Source organism: Ambystoma mexicanum, chromosome 10 (genome assembly GCF_040938575.1).
Source record: "Ambystoma mexicanum isolate Mex_15411 chromosome 10, UKY_AmexF1_1, whole genome shotgun sequence".
Lineage (NCBI taxonomy): Eukaryota > Metazoa > Chordata > Amphibia > Caudata > Ambystomatidae > Ambystoma > Ambystoma mexicanum.
Window position 1 is genome coordinate 22,999,795 of NC_090932.1, and position 19,407 is coordinate 23,019,201.

Here is a 19,407-nt window from a genome sequence, read left to right on the forward strand (position 1 = left end):
CGCTACAAAAGGCCAAAGAAGTTGCTGAAGGGAATGCGAGGACGCAGGTCCAGAGTTCAGCTACAAAACGCCAAAAATGAATTAATCAGAAGCAGCGATCGACGTTTCCACACTGCTTATGTACGTACTGCCGTGACACACGTGACGGAACTAAGTCACGTGAATTTAACGACGTGACAAATGCAGACGTCGTTTTCCTGGCAATGCATCGAACAACCTCCATTTCGAATAGAACGGTCTAGCGGTTCTATGGGCGTAACTCATTCTGTATGGAGAGTTTTTGCCGGTCCAGAGATAGGTCCAGCAGGCATGACAGATCGATCTTCAAGGATTTCGTAGTCAGGACGTCGGGTTAAGGCATCGGCTATTATGTTGTGTGTTCCAGGTATATGATGGATTTGAAATTGGTATTGAGCAAAAATGAAGGCCCAATTGGCTTGACGACTGTTTCTACATTCTAGGGATTGCAGGACTTGAAGATCCCGATGGTCCGTGTGGACCTAAACAGGGTGTTTTGCTCCCAGGAGTAGATGACGCCAATCAGTGAAGGCTTGACGGATGGCTAGCAATTCTTTTTCTAGAACGGAATAATGGGTTTCGCTAGGAGTCAAGGTGCAGAAAGATAGGCGATGGGGTGCTCTAACTTGTCATCCAACTCGTTTCAGGACTACACCGATGGTGTAGTTGGAGGCATCAGTTTCCACAAGAAAGGGTCGATCAATGTCAGGTTGGGCTAAAATGGGAGCTTGTGTGAACTCCAACTTTAACCGTTGAAACACCTTATCTTGGGCTGCTGTCCAGTGAAAGGGAGTATCCTTTTTCAACAATGTAATGATCAGATGTACCATCTCCGAAAAGGAGGGTATACATTTCCGGTAGAAGTTAGCAAGCCCCAGGAAGGATTGAATTTGTTTTACAGTAGTTGGAACAGGCCAGGATAGAATGGAATCTACTTTTGAGGGGTCCATTCCAATTCCTTTTGGGCTAAGGACAAATCCAAGATAGTGAACAGTAGATACATGGAAAAAGCATTTCTCGGGTTTAGCCAGGAGCTCATGTTCACGTAGACGTTGCAAGACTGCTTTTACATGCTCTTCATGCTTCAGATGGTCCTTAGAGTATATCAGTATGTCATCCAGATATACAATGACGAAGAGGAATAGCATATTGGAGAACACCCGGTCCATAAAACGTTGGAAGACCGCTGGGGCATTGGCAAGTCCGAAGGGCATAAACAAGTATTCAAAATGACCAAAGGGTGTTCTAAAGGCCGTTTTCCATTCGTTACCTTCCTTTATACGGATAAGATGGTAGGCACCTCTGAGATCCGATTTTGTGAACACTACAGCTCCTCTTACTGCTTACAAGATATCGGAGATGAGGGGCAGCGGGTAGCGGTCCTTGAGGGTGCATTGATTAAGGCCACGGTAATCTAGACAGGGTTTGAGCTCCTTGGTATCTTTCTTGGAAACGAAAAACAACGAAGCTCCCGCTGGGGACTTGGATGGTCGTATGGTACCATTTTCCAAGTTAGTATCCAGGTATTCTCGGAGGGCTCTTTTCTCAGGTTCTGATAGAATGAACATCCTCCCAAAAGGAATCACCGCTGAGGGTTCAGTATCGATGGCACAGTCCTCAGGTCTGTGAGGTGGAAGAGCTTGAACTATGGCGGTCAAAAATACATCTGTATGAGCCTGATAGGCCCTGGGAATCTGGGTGATATTAGAGACAGTGAGTGGACCTTGCTGGTTTGCTTGCGAGTCTTCAGAGGATCTTGACAAGGAGTCTAGGGATAAACAGTGGGACATACAATGTTCTGAACCAAGAAACAAGGATCCTGCTGCCCAGTTGATATAGGGGTTATGCTTCTGTAACCAGGGCATGCCTAGAACCATTGGGTAATGGGCAGATCTTATGATGTCGAATTTGGTTCTCTCTTGATGGTGGTTTATAGAAAGCAGGATCTCTTTAGTTTGAAGGGTTATGGGTCCTGAAGAGAGGGGTCTCCCATCAATAGCCTCTACAGGTTGCATGATATCTCGAGTTTCATATGGAATATTATGAGTAGTGACCCAAACATGATCTATGAATATCCCCATGGCCCCGCAATCCACTAACGCCAAAATGGGGTAAGATTCGTTCTTGGAAGGCAATAGAAAGGCCTGCAGAATCACAAGGTTGTTTTGTCCAGGAGAGTTCAAGGATGGAATAGGAGCAAACATCTCTCTCCCGAAACTATGCTCCATCTAGGATCGGTAGCTGGCATTTCCCGGACGCTGTGGAGGAGCAATAGGACACTCTCTCACGAGATGTTTATCAGAGGCACAATACATGCACAGACCCGTGTGAATCCGTCGCATACTCTCTTGCAGGGTTATGGGTCCGCGGAAGGCCCCAAGTTGCATGGGTTCTGGGTCCATGGTCGGAGAAGCTCAAGGTTCAGGTCTAGAAGGATGGTCAGAAGTGGCCTTTTGGAAGGGTGACTTAAATTTCTTCTTCTCCGCCTTTCTTTCCTGGATACGAAAGTCGATTTGCAAGGAGAGCTTGGAAGGAACTTGGGCGAGCTACCCTGGCTAGCTTGTCCTTTATCTCTTCATTCAATCCTCTTCAAAAGAGGGTGAAGCTGGCCTCTGGAGACCAGTCTGCTTCCATGGCGAGTTGTTTAAAGTGGGTCACATAGGTAAGCATATCCTGGGATCCTTGTTGAAATTCTAGTAAACGTTCTTGAGCACTGTAAACCTGCTTTGGGCGAGCAAACATGGCCTTTAGCACCTGCATGAAGCCATCATAATCATCCAAGAGGGCGTTGCCCAAATTAACTAAGGGAGTTGCCCAGGTCAAGGCATTACCAGTTAGGTGTGAGATCATAAACCCCACCTTTGCTCTGGGAGTGGAGAAGTAGTAGGGCTTAAAGGTGAAGTGCACTAAACATGAATCGAGGAAGGCACGAAGGGTCTTCAAAGAACCATCATATTTATCCACTACTCCTCCCAATAGCACGCTTTCTTTGGTTGCGGTCTCATGTGACAAGACCAGCTGTTTCAACGCAGCATTCTCAGCCTTAAGATCTTGGACTTCTGTTGTTAACTCCTGCATGCCTCGCATGAGGTCTTGAACTGCGGCCTCCATTTCAGTATCTGTATCAATTGTTGGCGTCTCAATCTGTCACAAGTCTCGCCCCTTCTTACCTATCTGTATTGTTTCTCGTGATCTTCGGAGATGTCTTCTTTCGCACAGTTCGGGATTTATATAACCCTGTGCGTGGGTCCTCGGATTTCAGTGTGTGGTTCGTAACCCAACTCCTGGATACGTTCAGATGTCGGAGACCAGGAAATAACAAGGTTCACACTCGGAGACCCAAATGCGATAGAAATCCAGGATATGCAAGGTAAGGATAAGGGGAAGGAAGGAAGAACAGGAATTCAGGGAACCAGGAACCAGGAATCAAAGTTAAGCGCTGAACAAGCTTCGGCAACACACGTCCGACTACTGCAAGCGGTAGCGTTGAGACGCGCAGAGCTGCGGGGGCGTGTTTGCTTTGTAGAATGTAGAGCATGTAACGCAGAGACTGGCAAACAGCGTTCCGCGTTCAGCGGCCATGTTGGGAGGACTACTGAATTCAGTGCCCTATGGGTCAGGGATCACGAAGTCCAGAAGGGACGCAAACGGCAGTTCATGACACTGATGCTCCTCTTGCTCTTGGTAAGGGATCTGGTGTCTGTCAGACTCTGGACGAGGTCTGGTGTTCCTCTCGCTCTTGGTAAGGGGTACTGTGTCGATCTCCCTCTGAAAGGGATACAGTGCCCCTCTCACTCTCATTAAGGGATACTGTGTCTGTTTCCCTCTGAAAGGGATACAGTGCCCCTCTGACTCTCATTAAGGGATACAGTGTCCCTGTAACTCTCATTAAGGGATACAGTGTCCCTCTCACTCTCATTAAGGGATACAGTGTCTGTTTCCCTCTGAAAGGGATACAGCGTCCCTCTCACTCTCATTAAGGGATACTGGGTCTGTTTCCCTCTGAAAGGGATACAGTGTCCCCCACACTCTCATTAAGGGATACAGTGTCCCTGTCACTCTCATTAAGGGATACAATGTCTGTTTCCCTCTGAAAGGGATACAGTGTCCCTCTCACTCTCATTAAGGGATACGGTGTCTGTCTCCCTCAGAAAGGGATACAGTGCCCCCCTCACTCTCATTAAGGGATACAGTGTCCCTGTCACTCTCATTAAGGGATACAGTGTCCCTCTCACTCTCATTAAGGGATACTGTGTCTGTTTCCCTCTGAAAGGGATACAGTGTCCCACTCACTCTCATTAAGGGATACATTGTCCCTGTCACTCTCATTAAGGGATACAGTGTCCCTGTAACTCTCATTAAGGGATACAGTGTCCCTCTCACTCTCATTAAGGGATACAGTGTCTGTTTCCCTCTGAAAGGGATACAGCGTCCCTCTCACTCTCATTAAGGGATACAGTGTCCCTGTCACTCTCATTAAGGGATACAATGTCTGTTTCCCTCTGAAAGGGATACAGTGTCCCTCTCACTCTCATTAAGGGATATGGTGTCTGTCTCCCTCAGAAAGCGATACAGTGCCCCCCTCACTCTCATTAAGGGATACAGTGTCCCTGTCACTCTCATTAAGGGATACAGTGTCCCTCTCACTCTCATTAAGGGATACAGTGTCCCTGTCACTCTCATTAAGGGATACGGTGTCTGTTTCCCTCTGAAAGGGATACAGTGTCCCTCTCACTCTCATTAAGGGATACTGTGTCTGTTTCCCTCTGAAAGGGATACAGTGTCCCACTCACTCTTATTAAGGGATAGAGTGTCCCTGTCACTCTCATTAAGGGATACGGTGTCTGTTTCCCTCTGAAAGGGATACAGTGTCCCTCTCACTCTCATTAAGGGATACTGTGTCTGTTTCCCTCTGAAAGGGATACAGTGTCCCTCTCACTCTCATTAAGGGATACTGTGTCTGTTTCCCTCTGAAAGGGATACAGTGTCCCACTCACTCTCATTAAGGGATACAGTGTCCCTGTCACTCTCATTAAGGGATACGGTGTCTGTTTCCCTCTGAAAGGGATACAGTGTCCCTCTCACTCTCATTAAGGGATACTGTGTCTGTTTCCCTCTGAAAGGGATACAGTGTCCCTCTCACGCTCATTAAGGGATACAGTGTCGCTCTCATTAAGGGACACGGTGTCTGTCTCTCCCTGGAAGGGATGGGGTGCCCCTCCCACTACGTAATGGATATGGTGTCCCTGTCACTCTCATTAAGGGATACAGTGTCCCTGTCACTCTCATTAAGGGATACAGTGTCGCTCTCATTAAGGGATACAGTGTTGCTCTCATTAAGGGACACGGTGTCCCTCTCAATCTCATTAAGGGACACAGTGTCTGTCTCCCCCTGGAAGGGATGTGGTGCCCTCCTCTCATTCTCAGTAAGATATGTAGGGCGCTTCCTGCTCTCAGTAGCGAGCTCATGGGATCTTGCCTCACCCCATGCCATGCCATGCCAAGGTGACTGGTGACCTCAAAGACCCTCCTCTCTGCGGGTCTTGGGTCCAGCCAGGCAGGTGATGGCAATACCTGTGAGGAGTGCCAGCCAGGGCAAGTGAGGTGTGCCAGCCAGGGCAGGTGATGGCACTACCTGTGAGGAGTGCCAGCCAGGGCTGGTGAGGTGTGCCTGCCAGGGCAGGGGGTGGCACTACCTGTGAGGAGTGCCAGCCAGGGCAAGTGAGGTGTGCCAGCCAGGCAGGTGATGGCAATACCTGTGAGGCGTACCAGCCAGGGCAAGTAAGGTGTGCCAGCCAGGCAGGTGATGGCACTACCTGTGAGGAGTGCCAGCCAGGGCAAGTGAGGTGTGCCAGCCAGGCAGGTGATGGCAATACCTGTGAGGAGTGCCAGCCAGGGCAAGTGAGGTGTGCCAGCCAGGGCAGGTGATGGCAATACCTGTGAGGAGTGCCAGCCAGGGCTGGTGAGGTGTGCCTGCCAGGGCAGGGGGTGGCACTACCTGTGAGGCGTACCAGCCAGGGCAAGTAAGGTGTGCCAGCCAGGCAGGTGATGGCAATACCTGTGAGGAGTGCCAGCCAGGGCAAGTGAGGTGTGCCAGCCAGGGCAGGTGATGGCAATACCTGTGAGGAGTGCCAGCCAGGGCTGGTGAGGTGTGCCTGCCAGGGCAGGGGGTGGCACTACCTGTGAGGAGTGCCAGCCAGGGCAAGTGAGGTGTGCCAGCCAGGCAGGTGATGGCAATACCTGTGAGGCGTACCAGCCAGGGCAAGTGAGGTGTGCCAGCCAGGCAGGTGATGGCAATACATGTGAGGAGTGCCAGCCAGGGCAAGTGAGGTGTGTCAGCCAGGTGATGGCAATACCTGTGAGGAGTGCCAGCCAGGGCAGGTGAGGTGTGCCAGCCAGGTGATGGCAATACTTGTGAGGAGTGCCAGCCAGGGCAGGTGAGGTGTGCCAGCCAGGGCTGGTGAATGCACTACCGGGTGCACGACGGCAATGTCTTTCATATCAAATGATGCCAAGAGTGTGTTATGGAGACGCCTGGTATATGAGGGTCTTCGCAACCTCCCGGGCATGTAATGGCGACTCCATATAAAAGATGAAGGTGCCGGGGGTATCGCTGACTGGCACCTTACACTCCCGTGCCCCCGCCCCCTCATTTTAATCCGTACACTCGCGCCCTTCCCCCAACAGGCCACCCCTTTGGCTGCGCCCCTTTCTCTCGGCTTTCCCGACACCCCGTCCTGGCTGCTCGGGGCGCCTGTGCCTCGCAGCAGCCCCAGCCTGCGCCGCGCAGAATCCACAGCCTGCGCCGCGCAGCAGCCCCAGCCTGCGCCCCGCCTGTGCTGTTCCCAGCCTCTGCAGACCCCGCCCGCCTGCTCTGGCACAGGCAGCAGCTTGTTGACTTCCGTGCCTGCTGCTGCTGGATCCCACACTCCCCCATCCCCTGCGCTCCCCGGGGGAGCGGGCACTGGCGGCAGAGGGGGCGGGCAGGGAGGAGGCAGAAGGGCCTGCAGGTGCACAGGCCGCTGTACCAGGCCGGGGCTGGGCAAGCATCCGCAGCGCCCGCTCCCCGCAGCAGCGCCGGAAGATGGCGGCCCCCGCGCCCTCCTCCAAGACGGGTACCCCCAGCGGCAGCCCCCGGCCCGCGCCCCCAGACCTGGACTTCAGGTCCGGGGCCCGGGTGGAGGAGCTCAACAGGCTCATTCTGGATTTCAGCAAGCACGAGCAGCGGGACTACGACGACCAGCGGGCCCTGGAGGTGCACACGGCCAAGGACTTCATCTTCAGTATGCTGGGTGAGTGCCCCCCACCCCCCGGGGGTTCAGGGGTACGGGGTGGTGGTGAGAGGGGCCCTGGAGGTGCACACGGCCAAGGACTTCATCTTCAGTATGCTGGGTGAGTGCCCCCCACCCCCGGGGGTGCAGGGGTACAGTGGGGGTGGTGAGAGGGGCCCTGGAGATGCACACGGCCAAGGACTTCATCTTCAGTATGCTGGGTGAGTGCCCCCCACCCCCCGGGGGTGCAGGGGTACAGTGGGGGTGGTGAGAGGGGCCCTGGAGGTGCACACGGCCAAGGACTTCATCTTCAGCCTGCTGGGTGAGTGCCCCCCACCTGGGGGAGGGTTCAGGGGTACAGTGGGGGGGGGGTAAGAGGGGCCCTGGCGGTGCACACGGCCAAGGACTTCATCTTCAGTATGCTGGGTGAGTGCCCCCCACCCCCGGGGGTGCAGGGGTACAGTGGGGGTGGTGAGAGGGGCCCTGGAGGTGCACACGGCCAAGGACTTCATCTTCAGCCTGCTGGGTGAGTGCCCCCCACCCGGGGGTTCAGGGGTACAGTGGGGGGGTGGTGGTGAGAGGTGCCCTGGAGGTGCACACGGCCAAGGACTTCATCTCAGCATGCTGGGTGAGTGCCCCCCCCCGGGGGTTCAGGGGTACAGTGGGGGTGGTGAGAGGGGCCCTGGAGGTGCACACGGCCAAGGACTTCATCTCAGCATGCTGGGTGAGTGCTCCCCCCTCCCCCCGGGGGTTCAGGGGTACAGTGGGGGGGGTGGTGAGAGGGGCCCCGGAGGTGCACACGGCCAAGGACTTCATCTCAGCATGCTGGGTGAGTGCTCCCCCCTCCCCCCGGGGGTTCAGGGGTACAGTGGGGGTGGTGAGAGGGGCCCTGGAGGTGCACATGGCCAAGGACTTCATCTTCAGCCTGCTGGGTGAGTGCCCCCCTCCCCCCGGGGGTTCAGGGTACAATGGGGGGGGGTGGTGAGAGGGGCCCTGGAGGTGCACACAGCCATGTTCTTCAGCCTGCTGGGTGAGTGCCCCCCACCCCCCGGGGGTTCAGGGGTATAGTGGGGTGGGGGTGAGAGGGGCCCTGGAGGTGCACACAGCCATGTTCTTCAGCCTGCTGGGTGAGTGACCCCCACCTAGGGGGTGCAGAGGTATGGTGGGGTGGTGTGAGGGGGTCCTAGAGGTGCACACAGCCAATGACTTCATCGTCCGCATCCTCAGCATGCTGGGTGAGTGCCCTTCTGCCCCCACCCACCCTGGGTGCGGCGGTAGGGTATGGAGGGAGGGGAGCAGAGAGCTCTGGGGGTTCACACGACCAAGGACTACATCTTTATCATGCTGGGTGAATGCCCCATTCTCCCCCAGCGTATGGGGTGTTTAGGGGGGGGGTGTAGAGGACACTGGAGGTGCGCACTAGCAATGATTTCCTTTTCAACATGCTGGATGAGAATCCTGCAGGTGCACAAGCCCTAGAACTTAATTCTGCTGGGTGTGTGTCTCCCAAGGTGGGGGTGGCGGGCCTGGAGGTGCACAAGGACTCCATCTTCTGCCTGCTGGGGTAGTGCCCACCCTATGGAGCAGGGTACACGTCCACCCACTTTTCTCATAGCGTGGTGGCCGCCGCCCCCTCGGTATTTCAGAGACCGTCTTAAATGAGCAACAGTTTCCTTACTTTTTTTTTTGCTTGTGAATTTACGCCGTCCTCTGGACTCGAACGGTGGTCATCAGGTTCGCAGGCTGGGAACTTCACCCCTGCACCAGATTAAGAAAAATAGCGAACAACTGAAGCTGAAATGCCATATTTCGAGACGGTACTGCATGTTTTAGGGAAATCATTGCTATTTATGTCTTGGAGTTTAAACCATGCACACCTTCTAACGTGTTCAAAACGCTATTAGAAGAAAATGTCCTCTCGTGGTTTTTGGTGCGCTTTGAGTTTATAAAATCAAATGCTGTTCGTCCTGTGCAATTTTTATGGTTATGCAAAGCCAATTGAATGAAAAATGCATATTTCACCTGGATATATCAATTATTTGCTGGTGACGTCACATCCGATTGTGTATGTTAATGAGTTCCCCGCCATTTATAATTTTTTTTTTGTGTTGTGTGTTTTTTTTTTTAGGCCTTAACCCCCTTCTAGGGAGTACAGGCGTAAACTATGGAGGTGGAGGGAGAGTCACGCGGTATGGACATTGGCAGACATAGTGCCCTCCTCCCACCTGGTGGAAGAGGGGGGCAGTAGTTCGATGGGGTGCCCTGAAGCTTAAGATGCACACTGCTGATGAGAATCGGCAGGCCCAGCGTGCGGTGCACCCCTTGCATGCGAAGGGTTCATGGGTGAACCTCCCCTCCCCCCCCCCCCCCCCCCAGGGGTATCTCTGTACAGCTCTGGGGCCCCAGGTGGTGAGCACTGCTGGAGGGGCCCCCACCTCCCCTTGGAAATTGTGGTAGTGTGTGCAGTTAAACTGAATAGAGAGCAGTTCCTATTTGCAGCAGACTAGGTGAGCTCCCACCTCAAACTAGAAGGTGGGGGGTGAGGGTGCTGGAAGCACTATCAGCAGGGCTTTAAGTGGGCCGGAGCTCAGCCCTGGCTGTCTCCAAATGTTGCCCTTGAGCGCCAAACGATCCTTCTTACCAAATAATTTTAAACATATGAGTGGCAATACTGCACTTTGTCCCCTCCAGTAATGTGTAGAATCACATCAGTTACATTTGGGATTCGGTAATTTTCAACTAGTAATGGGAAATTATAAACGAATGCATTGTTTGGGTTTTGCAACACATTGCATTAAAGCATTATCCTAAGAATGCCTTTAATATCTGTGTATGAATAAGGAGTTTCTTTCAGAGGAACTGAGGGATTGCATGGCGTCTGATGTTATGTTCATATTTGAATATATTTATTTTGGTCAACATGTTTAGAAACACTAACCATATTAAAATACATCTTTTAAACCAGAATGTTGGCCCTTTTTTTGCACGTATGCAAAGTTGTTTGGCTCTGTTAGGTCACTCCTAGCACTCTCCCCATTCCTCCCATCTCACCCTCTCTACCCCTCAGGCCAAGCCAACTCCATCATTGCCACCCACCTTCTCGGTCATCCGACCAATGAAGCGTGTGTCAGTTGAGGCTTTCACCGCCACGTTCTCCCCCTCCCCCTTGGCTGACTTACACCCTGACACAGCCCTTTCCACGCTCCACTCTTCTATCGCTGATACTCTCAATGTTCTTGCCCCTGTTGTGAGGATCCGCTTGAAGCCCAAAGCCAAGTGCAAATCTTGGTACGACTCAGACCTCTCCACCCTTAAACACGAGTGCAGGGTGGCTGGGAGGAAATGCATGCTTCATTTTCATCCTTTGACAAACTGGCCTGTGTCCTGCTCCAAAGGTAATACCGGCTCTCTGTGCGCACCAAGAAGAGAGCCCACATCCAAGCCTGCGTCTCTGTGGCATCTAACAACTCAGCCGAACGCTCTAAAATCTGCAATGAGCTGAACAATCCTGCTGCAGTCTCTACCTCTCCTGTCGCCTCCCAGGCCCTCTGCATGGCCCTGGCTTCTCATTTCATCTCTAAAACTCAGGATATCCTGTCCTCTCTTTCTTCCTCTCCTCCCCTCCCCTCTCTTCCTCTGTCCCTTCTGTGGCCACCTCTCCTGCCTCCTTCTATGCCTTTCCCCTGCTCTCCCCACATGAGGTTTCTAGACAAGTCTGATCTATCACAGTCTCATTGAAACAGGTTCTCCCCTGTTCCACCAAAACCATCAAGGACCACATTGGCATCCTGGCTCCTGCCCTGGTGGATTTCTGCAACCACTCCTCCACTGGAGTCTTCCCCCTCCCCCTGAAGCACTCCCTTGTTCACCCTCTTCTTAAGAAACCCTCTGCTGACCCTTCTGCCCGGCTATTGCCCAATCTCCATCACTCCTTTCCTGGGCAAACTCCTGGAAAAGCTAGCCATCTCCCAGCTTAATCTTCACTCTGAATCTGTTGGTGGTCTCCATGACCATCAGTCTGGCTTCAAAGCTGCCAGAGCACGGAAACTGCTCTCCTGCCCATCCGTGAAGACCTCCTCTGCACCCTTCATTCAAACACCCTCTGTGTCCTCATCTCACTTGATCCCTCTTCTGCCTTTGACATGCTCAGCCGTCTCCGTGATAACCTAGGTATCGCCGATTAGGCCCTGGCTTGGCTGACCTCCTTCCTCTCTAATCGACCCTCCCAGGTCCAACTTGGGTCGTTCCTCTCCCCTATCTCTACCTGTGGTGTTCCCCAAGGGTCTAATCTCTCTCCCTGCCTGCTCTACCAATACCTGGCACTTCTCGCCCACCGCATTGCTGCTCTCTGCCTCAACTTTCTTTGCTATGCGGATGACACTCAACTCGTTTTCAGCCTCCCCGCTGCCACCTCTTCTTCTCTCATCTCTGACTGCCTGTCCGCCATCCAGGACTGGCTTTCCTCCAACGACCTCTGCCTTAATGTCAGTAAGACCGAGATTCTCCTCATCGGCACACCCGCTCCCTCCTTTCCTGTCACTCTGTGGCCGGCCTCTCTTGGCCCTCTTCCTTCTCCCACCTGTGAGGCTAAAAACCTTGGGGTCATCTTTGACTCTACACTTTCCATCTCTCCTCACATCTATGATGTATCTAAGAAGTCATACTACTAGCTGCACCTCCTCAGAGGTATTCTTCCCTTCCTCTCCTTCCCCCCAGAAGCTCACTGTCTCCAGAACTCTGGTTCTCTCTAGGCTGGACTAATGCAACGGCCTCTTTCTAAATCTGCCTGCCTCTACTCTCCGCCCTCTGCAACTCATCCAGGACAGGACTGCAAGACTTGTCCTTGGCCTCAAGCCCAGGGATAGTGTCTCTCAAGGACTTAAATCTCTGCACTGGCTCCTGCATTGTCCACAAGACCTTTTGGGGCCTGGGACCTGAATACCTTCAACTCTCTCCTTCCTAAATATCTTCCTTCTCGAGCTCTTCGCTCATCCGCCTCCAACTCCCTCAGGGTTAGTTGCTTCTCCAAGCAGCGAGTTGGTGGTAGATCTTTCTTCTGCTGGGGCCTCCCTGCCTCCCTGAAAGTTGAGGAGAACCATCTTTGGTTCCGGAAGCACCTCAAGACCTTCCTCTTTGCCTCCGCTTTCTCTCCTCCTCTCCCCTGCTGATCTCCTGGCTGATTCTGAAACTGCAGTGGTTACCTGGCTACCCTCTGATCTCGGTCCCAGGTCTCCTTCCCGCCAGTTGCACACCTGCACTGCCCCCCTGGCAACCCTTGCACTCGGGGACTGTTTCTGTATCTCTACAGCCCCTGCTAGCAGTTGACTTCTGATGTCTGCACTTACCCTTGCACTTGCCAGCAGCTGTCTGCACTTACCCTTGCACTTGCCAGCAGCTGTCTGCACTTACCCTTGCACTTGCCACCAGCTGTCTGCACTTACCCTTGCACTTGCCACCAGCTGGCCGCACTTTTATTTGTTGTCTTTATTTATTTTAATGTTATCCTATGCACTGCACTGCCCCCTCCCCCCGCACTTTTCCCCTTCCCCTACACTTGCGCGATCTCAATGTCACCTGGCCTAGTAGGATCACTGCCTCTGCCCCCCTCCCTTGCCTCATTGCGCCTTGAAACTCTGGTGTATAGGTGCGTTATAAATGCCATATCATATCATTGGCTACTTGGGATTTGATGCTGAACGAGACCCTTTTTAGGCCCGCCCCCAAATATTGTGTCACATTGTATTAGATCTCCAATCCCCCTACGCCCCCCTTCGATTTCTTATCCCACTTAAAGCCCTGCTTTCAGAATCGCCTTCATTGTGGATACTCAGGCGTGCTTGGTTGGGACTGTTGGTTTCCTTGATGCTGGCGCCCAGGTGTTGTGTGGCGTTGTGGAGGTGGCTTTGATGCACCGCACTGTGCAGGGGGAGAGGGTATCTTGCCAGGATGGTATGTCTGTGGGACCCTAGTCTTGGATAACCTGCTTATTAATTGGCCTTCATGAACTTGCATTGTGTTAACAAAGGCCACTTTCACCGAAAAAATGTTCTTGGTAGATTTTATTTTTTTATTGTCCTTGACATTGAAAAGCTTCTCATTTCCTGGTGTCTTTTTGGCTTTGTGCAGCCTTTAAAAATAATGTTGCATCTGCCCTTCACAGCTGTCTGCCCCTCTCACATCTGGCCGCCCCTTCACAGCTGTCTGCCCCTCTCACATCTGGCCGCCCCTCGGTTTTTTCCTCCGATGTGGGGTTAATCGTGAGCCCCAGGAGCAGATCTGGCCGGCGGCTCTCGGACCCGCTCTCTCGAGCTTCGCCCCCACTTTCCCAAACTGTGTGGCCCTGGCCGCATGACCCCCCACCCATGAAGACGGGTGGGGGTGTCCGCACACTTTTACCTGGAGTTAAAGGGTTGTGGTGATCGGTACGTGTTGCCATGTGTAACGAGTGTGATGGTTTCAGCACAGCCCCCCCCCCCCTCCGCGCCCCCCAGAGTCGCTCCATCAGTGTTGTGCGGGGCTCAGCCTCGTGCTAGGCCATTCAAGTGCAGATGATTGGGGAGTGTTGGGGGTCGCTTTCTTTTGCCACCCTGAATAGGCACACATTCTGCTTGCTGCCGTCGGGGGGAGGGGGTAATAATCCCCACTCCCTGGCTGACCCCGCCCCCCCTGCACATAACATAAACTAATTTACAAAGTACATTATTACTCGCCTTTGGTAACTTAAACATCCTCCACTCTCGGTTACATTCGCTGCAAGAACTGGGGGCGTATTGAAAAGGCCTGAAAGCAGCGCCAAGAGGCTTTGTGAACGGTAGACACAGCGCTTTACGAATAACGTGCAACCCACGTGTAATAAAAACTAGAACGCCCCAAAGCCCTGAATCGGAGGTGTCCTGCGGGCCTGTCTCTGCACAGCTGTGGGGGGGGGGCGAGCGGGTGTCAAGGGCCACCTGTCTTGTGCGTGCTGACCCCGGCTGTGTGTGTGTGTGTGTGGGGGGGGGGACTGGGCGGCAGCAGCCAGCCCGACCCTGCAGTGCTCAGCATTGTCCCCCGTTGTGATTTGTGTGGGCCGCGGGCCGCTCTGCGCTATCCCTAATGGCACGATGTGGGGGAGGGGTGTGCCAAGTGTGATCTATGAGTGCTGGTAAACACCGGGGGCCTTCCACATGTAGGTTACTTGCAGGCAGCCGGGCTGACGTACGCGCAGCCGCAGTCACGTGGGGCCATTTATTTATTTTGAAGTTGTATAATGCGAACGATTCCCAGGAAACCTCTTAGAAGCGCTGGAAAGGTACAATTCGCATCGTGTCGCACAGTGCATCGCACTTTCCAGGAGGTGAGGGTAGACTCCTGGGGAATAATGTTCGACTATTTATTTACAAGACATTCGCTCAAAAGAGCAGCCTGTCCGGTGTTTAGAGGGCCGCTGTGAGGTGCGGGTGTGAGGCAGGCTGAGGCTCCTATGTGGGAAGAAGAGAGGCTGCAGCATTTGGCATCCAGCCCCTCCAAGGAACAGCCCCGTTACTGCAGGTCTTTGGGGAGGGGGGGGCAGTGGTGGGTACTCATGTGTTCAGGGTGGTGGCTGGTATTCGCTTGATGGTAGAGATTTGCTGCTTGACACTTGCCTCCATGGTGAGGTGCAAGGGATGTGTGTACACCATGAGTTCAGAGCCTGAGTGCCTGTATCTGTTGGCCACCCCTCAAGGGGCACTCAGCCAGACAAGGGGTGCCTTGCTGCGCTGTTCAACTCTCTGTTCGTTCATTCCTGTGCGTCATTAACACTGTTCAAAATGTCAACCACAGGGCCCGTTCTCCATGATATGGCAAAAGACCTAATATAGGGTGACCGGACTGTCCCGGTTTTGCCAGGACTGTCCCGGTTTTGCCAGGACTGTCCCGGTTTTGCCAGGACTGTCCCGGTTTTGCCAGGACTGTCCCGGTTTTGCCAGGACTGTCCCGGTTTTTTGTGCTCTGTCCCCCCCTTTCTCAAGATAATGTTCCCATTGGAAACTGCAGTGGGCCCGGTTTTTGGTAGTCGGTCTTTGACAGGCATGAATGCACAATCTGGCAGAAGAAATTCTGCATTTTATAATTTAAGATGGTGTTAGTTTATAGCTTGTTCATTTGAACAGCAACACTTAACCCCCCCCCCTTCTCCAACAGACACTGAAGTGTAGTGCCTTGACAGTTAGTCCTACCTTTATGTTAGTTGCCCTGTCCCGGTTTTTTACTTTTTACATCTGGTCACCCTACCTAATATCTTTCATGACCGGCAGCATAATGTGAAAGGTTTCTGATGATGCATGCTGTCCAGTTGGGGGAGGAGTTGCTCCCGCAATCCCTCTGCAGTCTCAGTCTGAATTTATTTGCAATGTGCCCCAGGTCCTGAGGGGCTGCCCGCATGTCTCGATTTATAAAGGTTAGATTAAGGCCGATCCTGAGAGCAGTGGTTTGGAAGGAGAGGCCGGGGGGGGGGCAGGGGGGGGGGTTGCAGGGGGGCGCGTCCCCGCTGATCTTCTTGCTATTTCGCGTGTGCACAGTGTTCTTGCAGAAGCAGTGTCCCTTCCTTTCCTCTGCAGTGTTGCCACACCTGGTCTCCACGCCCAGCCGTACCTGTAGCCCGAGGGCACAGATAAGTGCTGGCAGACGTGGCGTGCACTAAGGCCGCGGGTGTGTTCTTGCTTCTGTGTGCCAGGCACCCTCTGCCAGGGCGTTACCTGAACCCAGTGCTTGTGAACTGGCAGCTGCGTTGCTTCTCGGCTTTTTACTGTGGCCCTTGTTCACATGTGGCCTGCGCTTTAGAACTTAATGAGAAGGATTGGAAAAAAAGCAAATGTATGTTTGTCATATTTTTGTGGCACGCGCACACTGTTGGGAGACGGTTTCATGCCACCACTATTGCAGTTTATTGACTCAAAGGGTAAAAGTCTGCGATTTAGGTGTTCTGGGCAAGGGTGGGAGTGGCAGTGCAAAGTTGTACAGCGTATGTGGCTACATAGCCAGAGGACACATGCAGGCCGAGTGCCCCTCGTGGTATGTCATCCCCCCCAACTCATACTCTGAGGTGGCACATACGTGCCAGCGATGAGCACATTCTTACAAATAGAAGCACCTTGGCTCTTGTGGAAAGGAGCGCGACTTGCCAATGTCTGTTCAGAATTCAAAATGCATCCCTTTCAATGCACATAGAGAGCCCTGGGCGCCCGGCGGGAGAGTCCAGAGGCCAAACGTGTGTGAAGGTTAGAAACCAGCAGGCGTTTAAGTAATACTATTTTCAGATTTTAACTATATACACGTGGGAGAACACTTATGGATTAGATGTATAAAGGCAACATTTCTCTGCTGCTTTCACTAGATTCTTTAAAAAACATGAAAATGAACCCATTTATGTTGAAAAGTGAATACTTTAGAATATTTTATGAAAGACATATTTTATCAAATTGTTGTATTGAAGGAAAACATTTTGTATAGTTATTGTAGAAAAATCTTTATATTGTATTTTGCACAAATAAAAAATGTATAGATGTGTATGCTTTTAATTAAAAACCAAACTAAAACAAATACAGATCTTAAAATATTTTGCTTCGAGACTTTGCCTGCGTGCTTTGGGGAGAGCGAAGGCCTCCAGTGGAGCTGTTTGAACTTTTTCAACGTTTCCCTCCGATTTTGATTTAAATTATTTTGTTTTAGTGATTTCTCCACTCCCTCTCACCTTCGCCACCACCCTTCCTGCCCTCTTCCTGCTTCTTCTGCTCCTCCCACTTCCCCTGTACTCTGATTGGGCTGTGGGGCCTCTTTCAAGGGGACCTCCCAGGGCAGCCGTTGGCTAAGGGCCACAAGGCAAAGGGCACCTCCACAGCGTGGATTCCCCGTGTTCACCTGGGAAGTCTGCCAAAGTCAACTAGCAGCGACTGATAAGGTGGGTGTGTGTAGAAAAGCCATTACTGCACTCCAGTAAAACCCCTCCACTCTTAATACTTAGCATCATATAGCCATATGCTTTTGCCCATTTTGGGAGGTAGCCTTCTCTGGCATTTAGCCTACTTGCTCAAGGTAGACACTTTTTGCATTTAGCCTATTTGTAGAAGTTAGCCTTACCTTGCCTTGCCTTGAGCCCTCGTGTCAGTCAGCCATATCTTGCAAAAGCTTGTGCATAATGTTCATAAAAGTATGATATAGGTTGTCTTTCATTTTTTTAAAGTTTTATTAAAGCTGTTAGCTTGCATCAAGCAAACCTTCTGCCATTACACAGACCCAACATTCAAAACCCATTACACGTTTGTATGATCAGTTTCATTAAATATCTCACTTTCGCATAAAGTAATTTATTAAGGTACAAATAATTATACCCGTCTGTATAACAATTCAAGAAGCATACTATACCGTTTGTATCTTATTTAAAAAATGAGTTGTTTTAGAAATCTTTGTGTAGCTAAGGGTAAACTCAAATAATGATCGGTGAAATTCATCGCCCACCAGGTGTCGGGAATTATATTGCTCTAAAAATCTACCGAAATGGGGTCTTCTCAGAGCAATCCATCAAGATTTTGTTTCTTTTTCCAGAGAGTTCTTGAAAAACCTATAGCGACGTTGCTGCTGCCTCCATCCTGCTCTCGAACTCGGAACATCTCCCTAATAACCTTCTAAAGTCCATATCCAGATATTTCAATGGATCCTTTGGGAGCTGATTCACTGGTTTTACTTCAAATTGAGGAACAATGTGCAGGAATTGCACTGCTCTATTATCTAAATCCAGTCGCTCTGCCATACTTTTTTTTTTTTAGCTTCTTGAGGAATTCACTTACCTCTTCATTACAACCTGTAACTTCCAGAATCTTAAGACATTCGGTCTTCCATGTTGACCTAATCGTATTCGGTCCCGCCTGATGGGCCTTCGCCAGAATTGCCAACACGGAGGAATCCTCGGCCAAGAGGCACTTCCGATACAGGGTCCATCGCTTGCAATGTACCAAGGCCTGCAACAAAAGTAGTCAGAGTTCCTCTCGAATCACCTGAATAGGGGTCAGGAAGCCCAGGACTTTCTTCCAGAGTTGGCCCTCTAATAGATTCTGATAAGCATAGGAATGTATATGCCCCATACATTTCTATGGGGGCCACTGTTAACTTATACAATTGCAATACTGATAGCAAACTGAATTTTCCATATTCACGCTGTATTATCAATGCCTGCAAAGGCAATGATTCGAACTCTAAACTAGGCAGGGCAATGTTGTTTTTGTATCTTTAAACTTGTTGTTAAATTTAAATCCTAAATACTGATCGAGGTTTACCTCCAACAGCGGAGTAGACTAGAGAAACCACCTACAAGTGAGTCCTTTTTTTACATCTTGGAGCCGTGATCAACGTCACATCTGATTTAGCCGGATTGATTACATCTATCACACTCTGATCTCTTAACAATCATTGAAGACCGATTGGCGTTTGGTCAAGTAACACCAGATCGTCGGCATAAACCATCCAGCGGATGCCCGCCCCACTATCCTGGCAGAGTATGCCTTGGCGCCCTCCAGTGTTTCACTTAAATCGGTGATAACAGATAAAATAATGCAGGGGCCAAAATGCAGCCCTGCTTAAGTCCTCTATAAAGCAAAATGTGCTGTGATAATTTGCCTTTCTGATACAATCTGAGGTACATGCAGGTGTTGCTGTACAGTTGTCTAATAATATCCAGCAGACCTACCCCATCTGCGAAGCTTTAGCCAAAGTGCAAATCTATTGATACTATCGAAAGCAAAATCAATAAACTCCAAATGAAGGGGGCCTCCTAGTCAACATACTGTTCTTTCAAGTGGTTCAGTATGAACCTACCTTTGACATAAACCCGACTGGTTTATGGCAAAGCACTTGGTTTTGGCAACCGTCTCCCTAAAATTGTCCAAATCCAATGGTTCGAGCAGACCTTGCCGGCGCGTCTAGAAGCGCTTTGGGCCTATAATTTGAGGGAGAGGTTCTAGCGCCCTTTTTAAAGATGGGAATGACTAGGGCCACTTTCCATAGGACCGGAATGGGTTTTCTTTTATTGTCTAAGGAGTCGGGATGCTGTTTGACTTCTGGTCTCTCTCTTCACCTCGGACTACCTCACCGCAGTTCGCTCACT

The 19,407-nt window shown here is 51.5% G+C and overlaps 1 protein-coding gene across 1 annotated transcript in view; it reads left to right on the top strand.

Moving 5' to 3' along the window:
• The first annotated feature begins 6,723 nt into the window (after positions 1-6,723).
• MB21D2 (Mab-21 domain containing 2) overlaps positions 6,724-19,407 on the top strand; it is a 272,113-nt gene continuing 259,429 nt past the window's right edge. Inside the window, exon 1 of the mRNA XM_069617435.1 lies at positions 6,724-7,310. Within this exon, the coding sequence (XP_069473536.1) occupies positions 7,103-7,310 (208 nt within the window). The 5' untranslated portion in view covers positions 6,724-7,102. The remainder of the gene's footprint in view (positions 7,311-19,407) is intronic.